Below are 17,992 nucleotides of genomic sequence, written 5' to 3' on the forward strand. Positions count from 1 at the left end.
TCATTAACGTAGAGTCTGGGGTAAGGAGCTCCTCAATGAGTGGGACAAGAACGGACGCAGGTACACTACAGAAACTTGAGACACAAAAGCACTGGGCGTACGAGCCAACTGGGAGAAGCAGAGGAAGTTTTCAGCTGGCCAACAAAATCCACTTCAGGATTCTGAGAATGCCATGGCCTGGGTGCAACTGGAATTTACCGCACATCCTGCCCCCTGGCGGCACGAGAATACGCTGCTGTGGTGGCTCATGGTGGGACCCTCTCGCAGTGGAAAGGAGACACATACACACAGGACACATCTACCACACAACCACACAGGTGCCCAGGAACTGGGTTCCGGTTCTGCTTCAGGTGAGAAAAGACACCTTCTTAGAAGAAATGATAGCTGCGCTAGGTTTTACCAGATAGAAATAAAAGGTTCGACTGTATTCCATGGAACTTTCTGACTTTCCAAGAACCCCAAGGTCAGGGTGGGAAGGGTGGGAAGAGGGGCAAAGGGTTCTGGGTGGCATACCCAGGATAGTTCTGCTCAACTGTTTTTGCTCTCTATTAGGATTTGGGGCAAGATATCATTTGGGGAACAGGATTCAGCTGCTAAAAAAATTTTTGTACGTACTGCCAGAGGTTTTGGGCTGTCAGTGGAGGTGTTTTTGAGGAAGGAAGCAGGGAATGGTGGGATAAAGGAGGATGGGATGAAGGGAGAGACAGTGGGAAAGGGAAATCGGCTATGAAGCTACCCTAGCAGTGTGAATGGAGGTGGATGGACGGGGAAGAAGTTAAGGGATGCAGGAGGCTGGGAACGAAGGTTAGCAGCAGGGGTGGGGACCCAGCCGTGCTGGGAGAGGTCAGAATGGGATGAGACCTCCCACAGAGGTCTGTTCCCCTCGCACACACCCTCCTCCTGGAAGGGCCCTGTGCCTCACAACTGTTGTCCATCTTTCCAGGGGAGGTGTGGGGGTGGGGGGGGGAGACCCACAGGAGGCTGGAAGATGGGGAGCCTGGGGGCCTCAGTTAAGTGTCTGCCTTCAGCTCAGGTCATGATCCCAGAGTCCTGGGATTGAGCCCCACATCAGGCTTCCCACTCTACGAGAAGCCTGCTTCTCCCTCTCCCACTTTCCCTGCTTGTGTTCCCTCTCTTGCTGTCTCTCTGCCAAATAAATAAATAAAATCTTTAAAAAGGGGGGGATGGGGCGGCTAGAAGAACAAGCACAATTATAAGAAACTGTGGAGTGGAGTGATGTGGAATGGGCTGCCAACAGAGGAAATTGAGAAGGAACAAAAAAGCAGGAGGAAAACCAGGCCAGTCGCTGCAGTTTCAAGATGGCAGACGCTGGGGAGAAGACAGGAGAGTTGCAGATGGAGGAAGGACCTGCTGATTTGGGACCGTCCTTGGCCCGTTACCAGTAGCATTTGGGTGATATGGAGCAAAGGGCAGTTCTGACAGTGAGACGAAGGCAGTCCTGGAGCCCCCAGGGCTCTGTAGACTCTTACCCAACCCTCCAAGGCCCCACCCTGGAACTTTCTCCAGAAGGAAAAGTGACGGTTCACTCCTGCAACAGCCAAAAGCTTGTTGGACACCTTCCTTCAGGGCCACGTGATCAGACATCTTTTCTTTATACATCAGGCTACTTTTCTGTTGTTTGGAAACTCAGTTATGATGAGGGCTGAGTGGGGAGAAAGAGGAAGATAAAGATGGTATAAAGTGCATCCCAGGGGGAGTCTGTTCATATTGGTCTGGCCCTAATGCCCCCCCAGAGCTGGAAATGGCGTAACGGGACTTTCTAAAGAGAGAAGGGGCCGGCTTTTTCGCACTGCCGCTTTCCCCTTGGTGGGGTTCCCATTCCGGAGCTGGATGGAGTCCTATCTCTCTGCTGGGCACAGGGTATTTGAGTATAAAAGGCTTAAAAGCTCAGATCTGTGGCATGACTGTGGGAGACCACATTGTAGTTACATCAGCGAGCAACTAATACAAACTTTTTCTGGGTATACCATTTACAGAAGAAAAAAGTGCTCTCCTTCAGGAGAAAATATTGTGGAATGGTGGGAATGACACCTCAGGTGGTCCTGTTTGCCTCTTCCCCTCCTCTGCCCACCCCCCCCAAAGCCAAATTCCACTGTCACTATAATACGGGGTGCTCCTACTTTGTTCCTCCACATCTTTGCACTGTGCTAAAGCCTGAAATGACTCTAAAATTAGTGAAAAGGAAGCTATAAAGCAGCTCCTAGTTATTAAAAGAAATGAGACATTTAAACACTTGCTGTTTTGTTTTTGTTTTTGTGAGAGAGACAGAGCGTGAGCGAGCGAGAGGAGGGGCAGAGGGGGGAGAGAGAATCCTCAAGGTGGCTCCATGCTCAGTGCTGAGCCAGATGCAGGGCTCGAGCTCACAACCCTGAGATCATGACCTGAACTGAAATCAAGAGACAGATGCTTAACGGACGGAGCCACTCAGGTGGCCCAACATTTGCTGTTGTGATGGGGGATGGAAAAACACAAGATGAAGGCAGCAGGAGATAGGAGGAGGGGTGGGGCAGAAGAGGAGGGATGATGGCCTCCGAGGGGCAAAGCTGCAGAGAGAAGAGACAAGGCTCGAGCCCTGCTGTTTCTCCTTCGCCAGCTGATGGGAGGTGGCCCTTGCCAGTGTCCACACGCCCCAGCAGACGGCTGTGTGTGACTGCTGGCGAGCCCTGTGGTATTTTCAGCATGGCCCACTAGTTCTCAAGATTCCCGAGTCCTGACACCACCCTTCTGGAAGCTCTCCATTTTCAAGAAGCATAGTAAATAAGCCCCAGGAGCGCTCCTTCGCATTTTGCTTCATTTTATTTGGTCTCCTTCAACAAGATGTGACTTTCTGTAGCAGTGTTTTCTGTCGCTCGGGCCCTGCTGATTTTGCCTTTTCTCTCACCACTGGGGATTGTATCTTTTGGGTGCCCGATGAGAAACCAACTTTGCCGTAACACTACCTCTCTCTCAGAGCAGCACCTCCTTTCCCTCAACAGGTAAACAGGGACGGTTGTGTGGAAAATATGTCCGCTGGCAGCAGAGTGAAGACTCTGGCAAGGACTTGCAAATACAGAGAGAAAACTGCATGTAGATGGAAGGTTCCCGTAAGCGGTGGAGAAGCTCTGCGGACAAGGAGATGCAAAACCAATGCTTCTTGTCCTCTTGGGGCAGGCCAGGGAGAAGGAGAGCCCACGTCCCTCTTTTACACGACTCAACAAATGTGCCCCCACGTGGCCTCTGCTTGGTGGATGGTAGTTCTCTCTCCTGTCACGTCACTCAACGGTGGAAGGCTAATCCATGTTATCACCGGTAAGCTATTCTTAGGGTAGGAAAATCAGTTTATATCACAGAATGTACGAGATATAAGGACAATGAGCCTTTGTGCTCTAGGAGGGAGGAAAAGCCTGCCTACAGCTAACTTAAGTAACCCCTCAGACTCTGAAAGGACAGCTGGACACACGCATGTGCGAGTGCGTGTGGACGTGCATGCACACACACACACACACACACAGAGAAAAATGTTCAGAAGGAGTAACAGAAATGTTAACCACGATTATCTCTGGCCGGGTGACTTCTCTAGATCATCTTTAGTTTCTTCTTTTGCCACTTTTTAATCTGTACCTGTGTACTGTCTTTTTAACTGCGAAAAAGAAAGTTAACTCTGTTTAAAAATCTGTTGAAAGTAGTAATTTCTTCCCTACTACGGGTATTCATCGAATTTTTTTTAATGCCATCACACTCAATTTAGAACCTAGACTAGGTCTTGGATCTAAGCTCCTCCGAGACGGAACTGCACACACGGGTTTGCCGGGCGTCTTGGGAACCTCGGCCGCTAAGTGGAAGGATAAACTGTTGGTGATATCTACGCGAAAGAACCAGTTACCTGAGACACTGAGGATGATCTCGCATTTCACACTGCAGGGCTAAACTAGATAGCCTATGGTCTCTTTCAAATCATTATTTTTTTCTTTCAAGATTTTATTTAAATTCAAGTTAATTAACATAAGGTGTGGGATTAGTTTCAGGTACAGAATTTAGTGAGTCATCAGTTGCATGTAACACCCAGCGCTCATTAAAACAAGCCCTCCTTAATGCCCATCACCCAGTTACCCCATCCCCCCACCCCCCTCCCCTCCAGAAACCCTCAGTTTGTTCCCGATAGTTAAGAATGATGTCTCCCAAGTTCTATGCAGAAAATATCTTTTGATTTCCTATTTTTCTTAAAAAGCAGTTTGTCTATCATCTTTTCTATGATTATTTTCTATATTATTGCCAACTACAATATTCTAAACTTAAATCAGAAAGGAGAAATGTTAAAAAATGAAAAGACCTATAAAAACAACAGTTAAGCCTCCATAGGAAAATTGTACCGAGAGACACTTAATTCAGGGTCAAGAAATAACCAAGGAAACTTAAAGGCTCAAGCGGTTTTGAAACGTCCCAGAGATTACTCACCCAAACACCCAGCACTGTGTTCCTACACGTTTGCACTGTGTGTCAGTGAGGTAAGCGTAGTATTGCCTGAAAGAACAAAGGTGGAATTCATTGAGAGCTTCTGGAAGACCAAGAGGTCAGTATAGAATTAAATCACTTTGACACAGTCAATATAAAAGATATTCTGCCTTGTTCTACATACTCCAGCTGCCTGGTCTACCTCTAATCAAGGGAACAGGAAGCCGGTGCCTGCTGAAACATTCCTGTAAAAGGTTAAAAGTTCGGGCTGGGTTTGGAAGAAGGAGAGAGCCTGGTGTAAAGGGCCAATTATTCTCGAAGGCGGTTTTGATTCGGGGACAGAATGGGCGCTTCGAGTCTCTCTGCATGCAAGTCATTCCAGAGGGTCACGTACACTGTCAGTAATTGTCTCCTCCGGCACTCTCCAGGACAAAGGTTGCTGATCGTAACCCAGGCTGGACACACACACATTTTTGGCTCTCAGGAACTAGAATGGGACCCCGGCTGCAGCTCACTGTTCCCTGAATACCAACGACTTTGAATGCTACTGATGAGATCCGAAAAAAAAGAGGCAATGATACGGAGCTGAAAGGCTTAGGCCAGGACCGTCCAGTACATATATAATACAAGCCACAAGTGTAATTTAAAATCTTCCAGCGGCCATGTTAAAGAAAAAGGAATAGATAACATTCGTTCCAGTAACATACGTTATTTAATCCAATGTACGGAAAATGGCTATAATGAAGTATTTTATATTGCTTTTGCACTAAGTCTACAAAATAAGTGTGTACTTTCCTCATAGAGCACATTTTAACACAGACGAGTGACATCTCCACGGGTGGCTGTTTAGGACAGCACACACTTAGACCATTATAACTACCCCCAAAACTCAATCTATCCCTTTAGAAGCAGCATCTGAAGCAGGAGCTCATCATCTTTTCGGGGTCACAGACTCCTTTGAGGATTTAATGAAAGCTATGATAAAGACACGTTAACACACACACACACACACAATTTTGCATTAAGCCTCAGGGGATTCATGGATGGACACCTGGAGGTCATCCACGAACTATCATCTCCTCACCCCAAAGGCCTGACTGGAGAGTTCTAGTCATAAAGAATCCAGGTCTGCTTCATTTCATCTTCATGACCTGATATGCTTTACCAGTTTAGTGACTCTACCCTCCAATGGTATCCAGCCCCCTAGACTGTGCTTTCTACTACCAGAATCAAAGAATGTTCAGTCAAACATCTTCTCAAAGCAAGAGTGTCGAATCAAAATGGATGAAAATGGGAGATGTGGTCTGTATGTAGTATTTATCTGGAAGCCTATAAGCTTCCTCTCCTTTTAGGGGCCTGGCACTCGTTACTTGGAGCAGCTGTGTTAAGACCCACTAGGAACACCTCCACCTTTCCAAGCAGCTTGTCACAGCATCTTCTTGCATAGGAAATGCCTCTGGTTCGTAAAAAGCATAGAAAAAGTGGCTGATTTTTAAACAACAGCAACAAAAGAATCGTGTAGAAATCCATAGGGTTTGGCAAAAATGTTATGCTCTCAAAAAAAACCCTCAAAATACTGGACATTTAGTCTCTGGTTTTTGTTTTGAGATGTTTAACGATACTGAAATTTCACAATCCATTAGATATGGTTGTGACTCTCTTTTATAAGAGATTTCTTTTCCCCACTTACTGGCTTTGTTGATTATTCCTAATTTTACGAAGGAGCTGCTGCTAATCTTTCTTGAAGATCATTGTGAGCCTCAAATGAGATTAAATTTTAAATGAGAGACGGAGGTTCCAAGCCACCAAGGGAAAATAGCATATTTACAAGAAAAGTACTTCAACAGGCCACTGGTCTGTGACACGTCAGAACGTCGCCTGCCTCCCAACTGCTGGTTTCTCATTCGGTTCACAATGAACGCCCGAGATGGAATTCTGGGCCCTTAATTCTGCAGGACTCAGCTGTATCTTACTTGGTTTGCTCAATCCAGGATCTGGGGGGAACTATATATAGATAGATATATAAATATCTATACAGATATATAGCATATATAATTATTTTTTAAAGTATTTAAAAATAAAATATTTTCATATTAAATATATATAAATTAAATAATATATAAAATAAAAAAATAAAAATATTTAAATAAATAACTGTTTATAATGATTATATATAATGCATATCTATATCTATATATGTTTGCTTCCTTTTTGTACTAATTAATGAGGAACAGAAGAGGTGCTGGACAGAGTAAGGAGGTTTGTTGGACCGAGGAGAACACCCACTCTTCTTGGCAAGTGAGGCCCTCTGCTTGTGTGGTTTGCATGCATACTGAAAATGGTTAATTAAATTATCCCACAGCTTCTGGAAAACTAACACTTGTAACTGCTTAGTTTATATTTAAATCAACTGCACAGATCTCTTTCTTACTGCTCAATGCCAGTGCTGCAACGTTAACTGTAAAACCCAAATACCGTTAGCTCTAAGTAGGAAAAATGAAACAGAGGAAACTAAGTCTGTCTGATATTCACGGGGATCAGTCTATAGAGGGGCAGCTTCCAAAGAACGCCTCACCTCTGGGGCCCTACCCAAATCGGAGGAACAACAGCATGAACATCCAAGCTTATCTCAGCTGTCCCGGAGGACGACAGAAAGGACACTGCTAGACAGAAATTAATTGCTCTAAAAGAGCAAGTAAAGTATCGTTCTAAAGTAACGTCATTTATGACTTCTGATCGACCATGAAAACTTTTGTATTTTTTGATCACCTCCTTTTAGAAAAAAAGCTTTTTTTTAATTTAAAAGATCTTCAAGGTGGGTAGAAAAGGAACAGCAGTGGAGGACGCTAAAAAGGTTTGAAGATAATGGCATGTGTGGTGTTCTCACTTCATGTGACTGAGGTCTGAGAGAAAAATATTTTCTTCAGATCCAAATGTATATTCCTTTAATATTTTCATGGAAAATCTGCTCATTTACATGACTTTCCTTATGCTGAACAGGAGAATACACAGCAGGCTAACGTGCTCAAATGACAGTCACGCTTGTATAGAATTACCTCACTGTGGGAGCCGTGATGCCACCAATAAAGAGAATTCTACACCAACTTAATGGATGACTGGCTTGGAACACAAAGATATGTTTCAAGAAGAAGGTATTCAACTCAGTTAGCTGAAAAAGAAGGAAGCATTAGTCAACCTGATACTGTATGCTTAGTCATAATAATACATTCCTCATGACGGATGTTTTAAAAAAAAATTAGTATGTTCACAGCATGTTCAGAAAATACAGGGGGTCTTCCAAGTTGCTACTGGAATAGTTGCTATTTTAAAACTAAGTAACAGCCAGTACAATATTGACACCAACCAACCGGGGGTTTATGGGAGAGGTGCTAGGGTCGGGGAAGGGGTACACGGTGGCATCGGCTATCTGTCATGTTTCCTGGGACATGGCTGTCACTTGGGTCATGCGAGTGATGTGCTGGAAGAGTTGGGAGAGAGATGCTTTGAGAACGGCGGTAATCATGAAGACAAGTATTTGCCACGGAACACTTACGCAGTCTTACAGAAACCAGGCCGGGTCTAAGAGATGTAGGACTGCAGGAAAGTGAGCTATTTAATCGCCAAAAGAAACTTGAGAATGAGAAGTGACTGGGAATGCACCTAGCATGTGCCTTGGCCAAAGGCAGCTCTTAAAGGTGGGTGTGAGGAACTGGTTCAAGGTTTCATCTACGGGCCGTGGTCCTCTTCCCTGAGGTTAGCATCCCAGGGCAGCTCATCACATGGGGCAGCACGGGGATATGTTCCCTGCCGAGCCTGCCTCCTGCATTTCCCTTCCAGACTAAGCAAGGAGTGGAGATCAGGGAAGGTCAACGCTTGAAAAACCCAGGGATCACCAGGTTCATTTCAGTGACGTAAGACGTTGTGTCTTTTCCCATAGCACTGATTTCAAGGGTATAAAATTAAAAAAACGATCCACTAGTTAACACCACACATGGAAAGCTGGCCACAGCTCGGTGCTCATGCTCACGCTCCGTGGAGCGTGGCTCTTCTAGAAGCACAGCTTGCTATCTCTCCCAGACAAATCAAAGCTCCTCCTCAGTTCTTGGATTAAAGGAAAACCTATACCGTCTTAGATATTACTCTCATGAGGTAAAACTTAATCCCCATCCATTTAAACTCCCATTTTTATACATATGGACTTCCCCAAACCATGGTGACAATTTTAAACATTCACATACACTTCTGTTTCTCGAAAGTCCATTTACAGAGATGAACATTAGTATTCTCCATGTGTGGACCAAGACCATGGTCTTAAAGGTGACACACACTTATTTTTCCTTATGCGGGGCATATTCTTTGCATGTGTTCAAAATACAGAGTCTTCTAAAAGACTCTTCAGGCAAAAGCTAGTCTCCCAAAGTTGTAAAATAATTAACCTGGGGATTAAGATCAACCTGGGGATGGGAGGATCAACACAAGAGGCTATCTCTAGAAGACAGAGATGTCTGGTCATCTTTTTCCAAGACCCTCGGCTGTCTGACTCACTTCAGTCACATAGTGGGCTGCATGGAAGGAGACCTTTCCTCCACCGACGGCACCCTCCTGGAGGACCCAGGTCCCCAAAGGGCGCCAGCACCCCACATGTGGGGAGGGCTTCTTTACTTAGCTCTTTACAAATCACCGAGAGTGGTAACAGCTGAGGAATGATTCTAAAAATCAAACATTAAACCTAGAACATAAGAAAAAGCCTTTGCATTTGTTCCTCTGGTCCTGAAAAATGATTGCTCTGAAAAGCTATCCAATGCCTAACTCCCTGGGTGACAGATGCTGACCAAAAGCTTCTTTCGGGGAATTTTAAGCTGTTTCTAATTTGCAATTCAAAGAAAGATACTTAAAAATGTCTTCCCCAGGAAATAAGACCTTAGGCGTGGTAACACTGTTCTGTTTAATTATTTTATATGTCAGCTGCAGAATCTTCTATCTTCCGAACCAGCCAGCTGCTAAGCACTGTCAACTAGCATTAACTCTAAATTCCTGGGCAGTTCTTATTTTGCTTTCGTTCCGCTACCCCCTTCCCTCCCTATCCCTGCCGAATTCTGGGCATCCGAAAAAATACCTGCCAGATGATCATGAAAAGGTATACTCCAGCCACTCTCTGAAAAGATGACTTGGGGTCAAACCATCGAACGTAGGTCCAGCTAGCAGGAGTGAACTGGAGCACAGCTCTTTTAATTTTCCCGGTGGTGGTGTGGATGTCTCTGTAAGGAAGAGAATGGCCCCAGTGAAAATCTGGAGAGATAAAGAAGGGGAAGAAGAAAAAACACAAAGACAAGAAAAAAAAACCCCAAAACCAAAATCTGCACTGACAATTTTACACACATGCTCAGAACAAAAAGAATCCTTTCTAGTTGAACTGTCTTTCCCACAAGGATCTCTCTACCCATACGAAGTGTGGAGAGCTGTAAGCTCGACGGGACATTTCAGTGATAACAGGCACAGGGCAGAGGTCAGATCACTGCAGACCCAGAAGAGGCCTTTACTTGTGAATGGGTGACAAAAGAGCCTGAGACATCAATGACAACCACCTGGAACCAAGCCAGGGAGAATGAGGGTGCTGGCAAGGATATGATCCCACCCGCTGTGCATCATCTCCCTAGTCAGGGCATTTTAGTCAAAGAGAGAACATGCTCCAGACTTTGAGGTCACCCACACTGTTTCTTCATCCTATGTGTTCCTAAGGTAAGTGAACACTTGGGGATGACACACAGTGATTTTTAACCTTCCTTAGTTTTAATCCTAGAAGTAACTCAGTTAAAAATGTAATACTCCCATGACAGAACAGGTCAGGCCTTTTATTCTTATGGGGGAAAAGGGGAGTGTTTGTTCCTTCTTTCATTCATATAACTCATCAACAAACTTGTATTGAGAAGATCTCGGGACACCTGAGTGGCTCAGTTGGTTAAGCATCTGCCTTCAGCTCAGGTCGTGACCTCAGGGTCCTGGGACTGAGCCCGGCATCGGGCTCCTGCTCAGTGGGGAGCCTGCTTCTCCCTCTGCCTGCTGCTCCCCCTGCTTGTGCCCTCTCTCTCTCTCTCTGACAAATAAATAAATAAAATCTAAAAAAAAAAAGAAAGAAAGAAAAAGAAAATCTCACAGCAAAAAGATTTGAGGCACAAGAGCAACAACAACAAAAAATTAGAGATTATCCAAAAATAAACAAAAACTATGAAGGAACTGTATTTAAAAAAAAATAGCCAGTTATATGGAAAGAGGAAGAGGAATCTGGGAATAAAGAGAATGACACAGTGGGATTAAGTATTGGAATGTTTAACACAGATCTTCTTCAATTTATGATGGGGTCCCGTCCTGATAGGCCCGACATAAATTGCAAATATCATACAATGACAATGCATTTAGTACACACCTCACCAAACATCATGGTTTAGTTCAACCCACCTTAAACTTGCTCCGAACACTTACAGTTGTCTATGGGGGTTGGGCAAAATCTTCTAACACAAAGCCTCTTTGATAACGAAGTGTTATCAAAGTGTAACTTACGGAATACTGCACTGAAAGTGAAAAACCAGGGCTGTCTGGGGGCAAAGGGGTTGTGACTATACTGGTCATTTACACTCATGATCACGTGGCCGACGGGGAGCTGTGTGGCCACTGCCCGGCATCATGGGACAGGGTCCTACGTGCATCCCTAGCCTGGGAAAAGATCCAAATTCAAAACTCAAAGTATGATTTCTACTGAGTGCGTATCACTTTCACACTATTGCAAAGTCAAAAAATCATGAGGTCAAACCATCGCTGTAAGTCAGGATTGTCTGTAAACAAACTAATTCAACTTTATATTCATTTACATATTTGATGTAACATAAAAAATACAATAGTGGGATTTCCGCTTATGAGTTGGGCTTGTGTTTTGGTCAACTGACAAAATGACTCTCACGTTGAATTGGAAGCATAAATATATGAAAAGGGGGAAAAGTGTTATGGCAGGAAGAGCCCGTCGTAAATTCGGACTCAGTGGCTGACAACTTGTGTGTCCTTGGGCAAAATACTAAACCTAGTTCTCACTGTTGCCATCCCTAGAAGGAAGAGAAAAGTAGTGTCAATCCCTAGGATTGAGGTCAGGCTCAAATGAGCTACTGCTTAGAAAGCTTGCTTACACCAACATCTGGCACAGCTATGGTTTTTGCTCTGTTACACACGGTCTTAACTATATTAAAAAGTGTGTTATCAAGTCAGTACTCAAGAAATTCAGTATCACACAATTCTATGTGTGATAACATAGAGAAAGGATTAAAGGTAAAATTCAAAGGAACACTGAAATGGACACATACATACATTAGTGAACACGGGTGAGAATATAAAGGGTGTAAATAAATTTATTTACAGGAAAAAAATTAGAAATTTACACACAGATGTATGGTCAAGAATGTCTGCTCTAGCTTTCTTCATAAAACTGAAAACTTTGTGGGGCGCCTGGGTGGCTCAGTGGGTTAAGCCTCTGCCTTCGGCCCAGGTCATGATCTCAGGGTCCTGGGATTGAGCCCCGCATCGGGCTCTCTGCTCAGTGGGGAGCCTGCTGCCCCCTCTCTCTCTGCCTGCCTCTCTGCCTACTTGTCATCTCTCTCTCTCAAATAAATAAATAAAATTAAAAAATAAAAAATAAAAAAAAGAAAAGAAAAAAAACTGAAAACTCTGAAACAACTAAATGACCACAGAAGAGAACGGGTTAAATACCTCATGATTTATTCATAGGTTGGGATATGAAGAAGCCCTTAAAATCATGGTTTAGGAGACTAATGATGTGGGAAAATGCTCATGTTTTGTTTGATAAATAAATGAAGGTGTAAATGGAATAAAAACAACCACTTTCATGATCACTACTGTGGTTCTCGCCCTCCTTGTCAGCGGCACAGTTCCTGTGACTGTCAAACTGAGGAGCGAGTTCAGGGGCATAGGATGAACAATGACGGAGGTGGGCTAGGCACAGAGGAGGGATGTGCGACGTGAATCAGAGAGTCAGAGACAACCACCTGGAGAGGTATCGAGGGAGTTCAGGCAGGCATGGAGAGGACCCGTGACCCTGGCACATGGGGACAAGGGCCAAACCCAAGTCTAGGGGCACATGTGCTTTGGCTCAGAACCTCGGGTGCCCCAGAGGGTGTGGAGGAAAGAAGCGGACCTGCCCAGCCCCCTCGGTGCATTTCATCCTAAAGACCACGAGAAGACATCACAGACGAAAGACAGGATGAATCTGACGTTCTCAAAAAGATCACTCGGAATGGGTAACCGGGGAATGGGAGACTGACTGATTCAGCGACGGCAGGGTGAATGCAGGCTGAGGCATAAGCATAAAAATAAAATGGATGTGAGAAAATCATAAATGATTCAGCATTTTCTGGATGAATGCCTGAAATGAGGTCTATAATCACTCATGAGTTTCAATTACTAACGTGTCATTAATTTCTTATCATCCAAGACCACACTGAAGTTGCGTGCTTCTCACGTGGTGAAGGACGCATTGTGAAACCCTGTGACTCACATCCAGAAAGAAGGCCACTCACTTGAAGCTGGCCCAGTGGTAGGTCCTCATCTCTAGGAAGCGGCAGACGACCATGCCCAGCCAGATGCCGCCGCCGTTGCAGAGCAGGATGTCCAGGATGACCTGATCCCACCAGCACTCGGCAAAATTGGGCAGCAGGTGCATGAAGAACAGCTGAGAAACACAAGAGGCCACGGTTTTAAAAACAAAACTGCAGAACGACAGATTTCCTATGAATAACATATTCTGTCAGGGAGGGTTGTTGACGTGTCAGGTTTTCCTAGTGTATGAACAGAATAAATAAAAACAAGGTCTGTGATCAGGTTTGTGTTTTATGCTGTGGACGCTCTATGAATATCAAGAACCAAAAAGTTTTTTTTTTTTTTTAAACATAGGGCTTTAAAGAAACTTAACTGCTCCAGAAAAAATACTACTGATGAATGACCTTGGCTAAGGACAATGAGACAAGGATCTAGGAAGGGAGAAGGAGAAGTCTTTGTACCTGCCAACAGAGCGCTGGCATAATCCTCAAAATTAGCAGCTTGAGAGTTCAAGCTGCACATTTTAGAAATATCCCATAAATATTTAGGTAAAACAGCAAGGAAACTGCAAAAGTAGAAAGTTTAGGTTTTGATGACATCTTTTAGAAAACCGAAGCTTAATGGGAAACATTCTGTAACCGATTCACAATCATGACCTTATTTATTTTTTTTTTTAAGATTTTATTTATTTATTTGACAGACAGAGATCACAGGAGGCAGAGAGGCAGGCAGAGAGAGAGGAGGAAGCAGACTCCCCGCTGAGCAGAGAGCCCGATGTGGGGCTCGATTCCAGGACCCATGACCTGAGCCGAAGGCAGAGGCTTTAACCCACTGAGCCACCCAGGCGCCCCCAATCATGACCTTATTAAGTGCTTCTGATGTGCAAGTGGGGAGGCAAAGTGAAGTCAAGATTCTTGCTCTCAAGGGCAGGAGTCGGACACTTATCCAGAACCACAAAATAAGGTAGGCTGTAGCAAATGTTTCCGTGGCAACATAAATGGAGCACGGTGGGGACAAAAGGGAGATTCCTCCTGACAGATGGCACCCAGAGCATGACGTACTGGACTGGGACCGTTAAGGACAGAAATGATTGGTTTCAAGAGAAGGAGATGAAGACTGAGGACGTTCCAGAAAGGAGGAACACCAGGATTGGGTGGGGAGGGGGGAGAAATCACCTATGGAAATAGTTTTGTCCAAAACAAAGAGTGGGTCAGCTGTGTCCAGAGCAGCCCACCCTGCTGTGTGAAGGCCCATTTTAAGAAGGTCTGAAATGACAAAGACAGCACCTGGGCATTTCTGGAAAGAGGTAACCCCATAATTTCAAACCTCTGAGGGAATATGATCAATACTATGAAGTAAAACTGTTCATGGAAGCATTTCAGAGACTGTAAACAGGGCAAGTATCTGAGGAGTCTGACTGTTTAGCGTACCGGCCAGTGAGGAGACGGAGCGCAGCTGCTGCGTGCAAAGGCTGCGGGCTGTGTCCCTCCCTGAGGCGAGCCAGGCACAGCCCCTGAAGTGTGATCCCAGGTTCCCAGCCACGAGAGGCAGCACTAACTGTCCCTTTCGACAGGGAAGAGAGACACGTCAACACAAGTTGATGACATATTTGCTGACAGGAGACTACGCAGGGGACCAGGATGTGGAGGAAAGGCTTCGTCCTCAAGAGCTTTCCTAGAAAGTGCCAGATCCTGGGGGTGAGGTGGCCGTCCAGAGGAATGGCTGGAGCTCAGGGAGGGGGACATGGGAAAAGAGAAGGAATGAGGGCTGCCCATCCAGAGCGGAGCACATCTGGAACCCAATCTGGGCTCACCTAATGAAGCAAGGTGCTGCGCTCTAGTCCCCTTGTTTGTCCAGACCTGAGTGGGGGAGCTGGAGAGGGCTCGATTCATTCATTCACTCACTAGGAATCTGGGAAGCAACCACCACTTGTGAGACACAGTATCTGGGACTATGCAGACATGGGCCCTGCCCTCTCGAGGCCTAACACCTGGCAGCAAAGAGACACTATAAGCATCTAAAATACAATGAGCGTTTCAAAGGAGAAGGGCCGGCGCTCCGTTTCTAGGTGTACAAATGTGGAGCACAGCCAGCACAGGGAGCTGGGAAAGGAGGGAAGAACCTGCAGGTGTGCTCTGGGGTAGGAAAAGACACGGAATCTTTGACACGAAGAAAGTAAAGATGGCTGCCACACAGACAGCAGCGTGGGAGGGTCTCCTGCAGCCGGGGTAGGTGGGCCACCACAGGTTAATACCGGGCCTTACAGGCTGGTCCAGAAGTTTGGATTTTGGACAACCACTAAAGGGTTTTCAGTCGGAAAAGGACATAACCAGATTGAGAGGTGAAAAAGATCACTTTGGGAGGAGACAATGAAGGGAGGAGGTGAGTGGTTCATCCGGGAGAGTTCAGGAGGTTAGAGACACGTCGAGCAGTGGCGTGAAAGAATTGGACAGAGCAGCTCTGCTTATGACAGCGGAGAGGACGCTGAGGAGCAGGGAAGGAAGGCATGGGGCCATCTGTAGTGTGAGGGAGGAGAAGGAGTTAGGCCAAGAATGGCCCAGGGCCTGGCCCAGGGTCCCACAGCGGTGAGGTTAGGAAGATGCCTGGAATTCCAAGGGGAACGTAGTGGGAGAGCAGGAACGTGGGCTGCGCAGCTGGAATCAAGCACAGCTGGAGTCCGCTCCTGGCTCACCTCATGAAGCAAGGCTCTGGTTCCTTTGTCTGTCTACCAGGTATAGACACTGCCTTTTCAGTTTATGGTGACAATTTAGGATAATGCATATAGAGGGCTGGGTACTATTGTGGGTTGAATTGTATCCCCTCAAAACCCATACGTTGAGCCCCTAACCTCCTTCTTCATGACATGAATTCAATTTGGAAAGAAAGTTGCTGCAGATGTCATTAGTAAAGATGAGGTCATCCTGGAATGGGGGGGCTTCTAATCCAGTGACTGGTGTCCTTACAAAAAGAAAGCCACAGGAATGCACACAGGGAAAGACCCACTTGGAGGTGAAGGCAGAGATCAGGGTGATGCGCGTACAAGCCAAGAAATGCCGAAGATGGCCAGCAAGCCGTTAGAAGCTGAGAGGCCTGCACCAGATTCTCCTTCACAGCCCTCAAAGGACACCAATCCTGCCAATACTGAGAACTCAGATGTCTAGCCTCTGGGGCTATAAGAAAGCACATTAACAGAAGCCTGATGTGACTGGCATGCTTCCCTAAGTTAGGGTCAAGACAACAGTTGGGATCAAGAAAGATACTGTACACATGGCCAAATTTTACTCCTCAGGAGTGATCAACTAAGAATAAAATCGTAACTGAATGATAAATGAGTAAGTCCCTTAAATTTCATTTTCCTAATAGTTTTTTAAGACTATGTCTCTTTCAGGAGCACCTGGGTGGCTCAGTCAGTTAAGCATCTGCCTTTGGCCCAGGTTATGGTCCCAGGGTCCTGGGATCCAGCCCCCCATCGGGCTCCCTGCCCAGCGAGAAGCCTGCTTCTCCACCCTCTGTCTGCTGCTCCCCCCGCCTGTGTTCTTTCTGTCAAATAAATAAATAAACTCTTAAAAAAAAACACACAAAAAACTCTCTCTCATTCATTAAATGAGACAAACCTGACTACTGAGATATCAGAGCTATATTAAGAACCCGTTTTTCAGCTACAAAATATCCTGGAGGCTCCTGTAATTCCCAAACACCGAAATTCTATTCATCTCAAACTGGAAACTAGCTGGTGGGTAAACTACCTATTTATTTCTAAGTAGATCTCCTCATTACCTTGTATTTGTCTCCCTGGGGGTTTTACTTCATTCTTTTTGCTTCATTTCATTTGTTTCTCTTTAAGACTTGTGAGGCAAGAGACACATTTTAAGTTAACGAGGAACTTGTGCCCTGCCCCCCACCAAAGGTATAAAGTATTCCTAGGGGATTGTTTAAACACAGTTTGTACCAAGAGGCAGAGAATGGATGAACTATTATGCCTGTTAATGGACAGACTGCCTTCCTCCTACAGGTAAACCATCTGATCACAGCCCCTTCTTACCTCGGTTAGCTCCCAGGTAATACTGATTGTCCAGCAGAGACCATAACTACGGATCAACAAGGCCTTCATGGCCCAGCCCCAGAAATGTCCAAACGCAAATATATCAAAATGGCTGATAATCCTCTCCCAGGTGATAACGTGGCAGTTGACAGCATACTCCTGTTCAAAATAAAAACAGAAATAATGAATGGATACTCTCACAATCAACCTCCTTCCAGGATCCTGACAATAAATGAAATGAATGAATATGACCTTGACAACTAATACCGGTCCTGCCCCCATACCCCCCAAAAGCTTTAATAGTGGAACACCCTTTAGGAAAAATGGACAAATATTAAAGTTTATGAATCAGAATTGCTTTGCTCTGAATTGCAGAAGTTTGGTTAAAATGGGAAGCAAAATAATTCCACAAAGGCTTATTAGCCCGTCTTAAAGAAGTGGAATCACACAGCCCATGTCACCTGACTGTAGGGCAGCTATCTTAAAGCCAGTGATAAGAACATAAATAGAATCCCAATTAATAAAGAATTAAGTAGAATCCCAATAGGTTTATAAATTTAAAGACACATCTAAATATCGTGTAGAGAAGGAATCAGAATAGAAATGTAAAATATGTTCAGTATTAAATGGCAATGAAAATACTATGTATCAGAATGATGCAATGAAGCTAAGTAGAACTCAGAGGAAAACCTAAAGCCTTAAATATTTAGGTCAGAAAAGAGGCAAAGCTGAAGGATCCAATTTCAGAAATTAGAAAGAAACAGAATAAACCTCCCATCTCCAAATGTTATCACATGCTACACAACTTAAATATTTAAAAATGACAAAGCTGGGCACCTGCGTGGCTCAGTTGGTTGAGCGTCTGCCTTGAGCTCAGGTCATGATCCCAGGGTCCTGGGA

The 17,992-nt window shown here is 45.0% G+C and overlaps 1 protein-coding gene across 3 annotated transcripts in view; it reads right to left on the minus strand.

The window, feature by feature from the left end:
* The window catches only part of PTDSS1 (phosphatidylserine synthase 1), a 63,121-nt gene that overhangs the window by 14,427 nt on the left and 30,702 nt on the right, over nt 1-17,992 (minus strand). For all 3 annotated transcript variants that reach the window (XM_080801558.1, XM_080801559.1, XM_080801560.1), the window contains 5 exons: nt 17,093-17,251; nt 13,032-13,183; nt 9,569-9,710; nt 7,509-7,621; nt 4,456-4,521 (listed from right to left, as the gene is read on the minus strand). In XM_080801558.1, the coding sequence (XP_080657684.1) occupies nt 4,456-4,521; nt 7,509-7,621; nt 9,569-9,710; nt 13,032-13,183; nt 17,093-17,251 (632 nt within the window). The remainder of the gene's footprint in view (nt 1-4,455; nt 4,522-7,508; nt 7,622-9,568; nt 9,711-13,031; nt 13,184-17,092; nt 17,252-17,992) is intronic.

This window comes from Martes martes (assembly GCF_963455335.1).
Source record: "Martes martes genome assembly, chromosome: 4".
NCBI lineage: Eukaryota > Metazoa > Chordata > Mammalia > Carnivora > Mustelidae > Martes > Martes martes.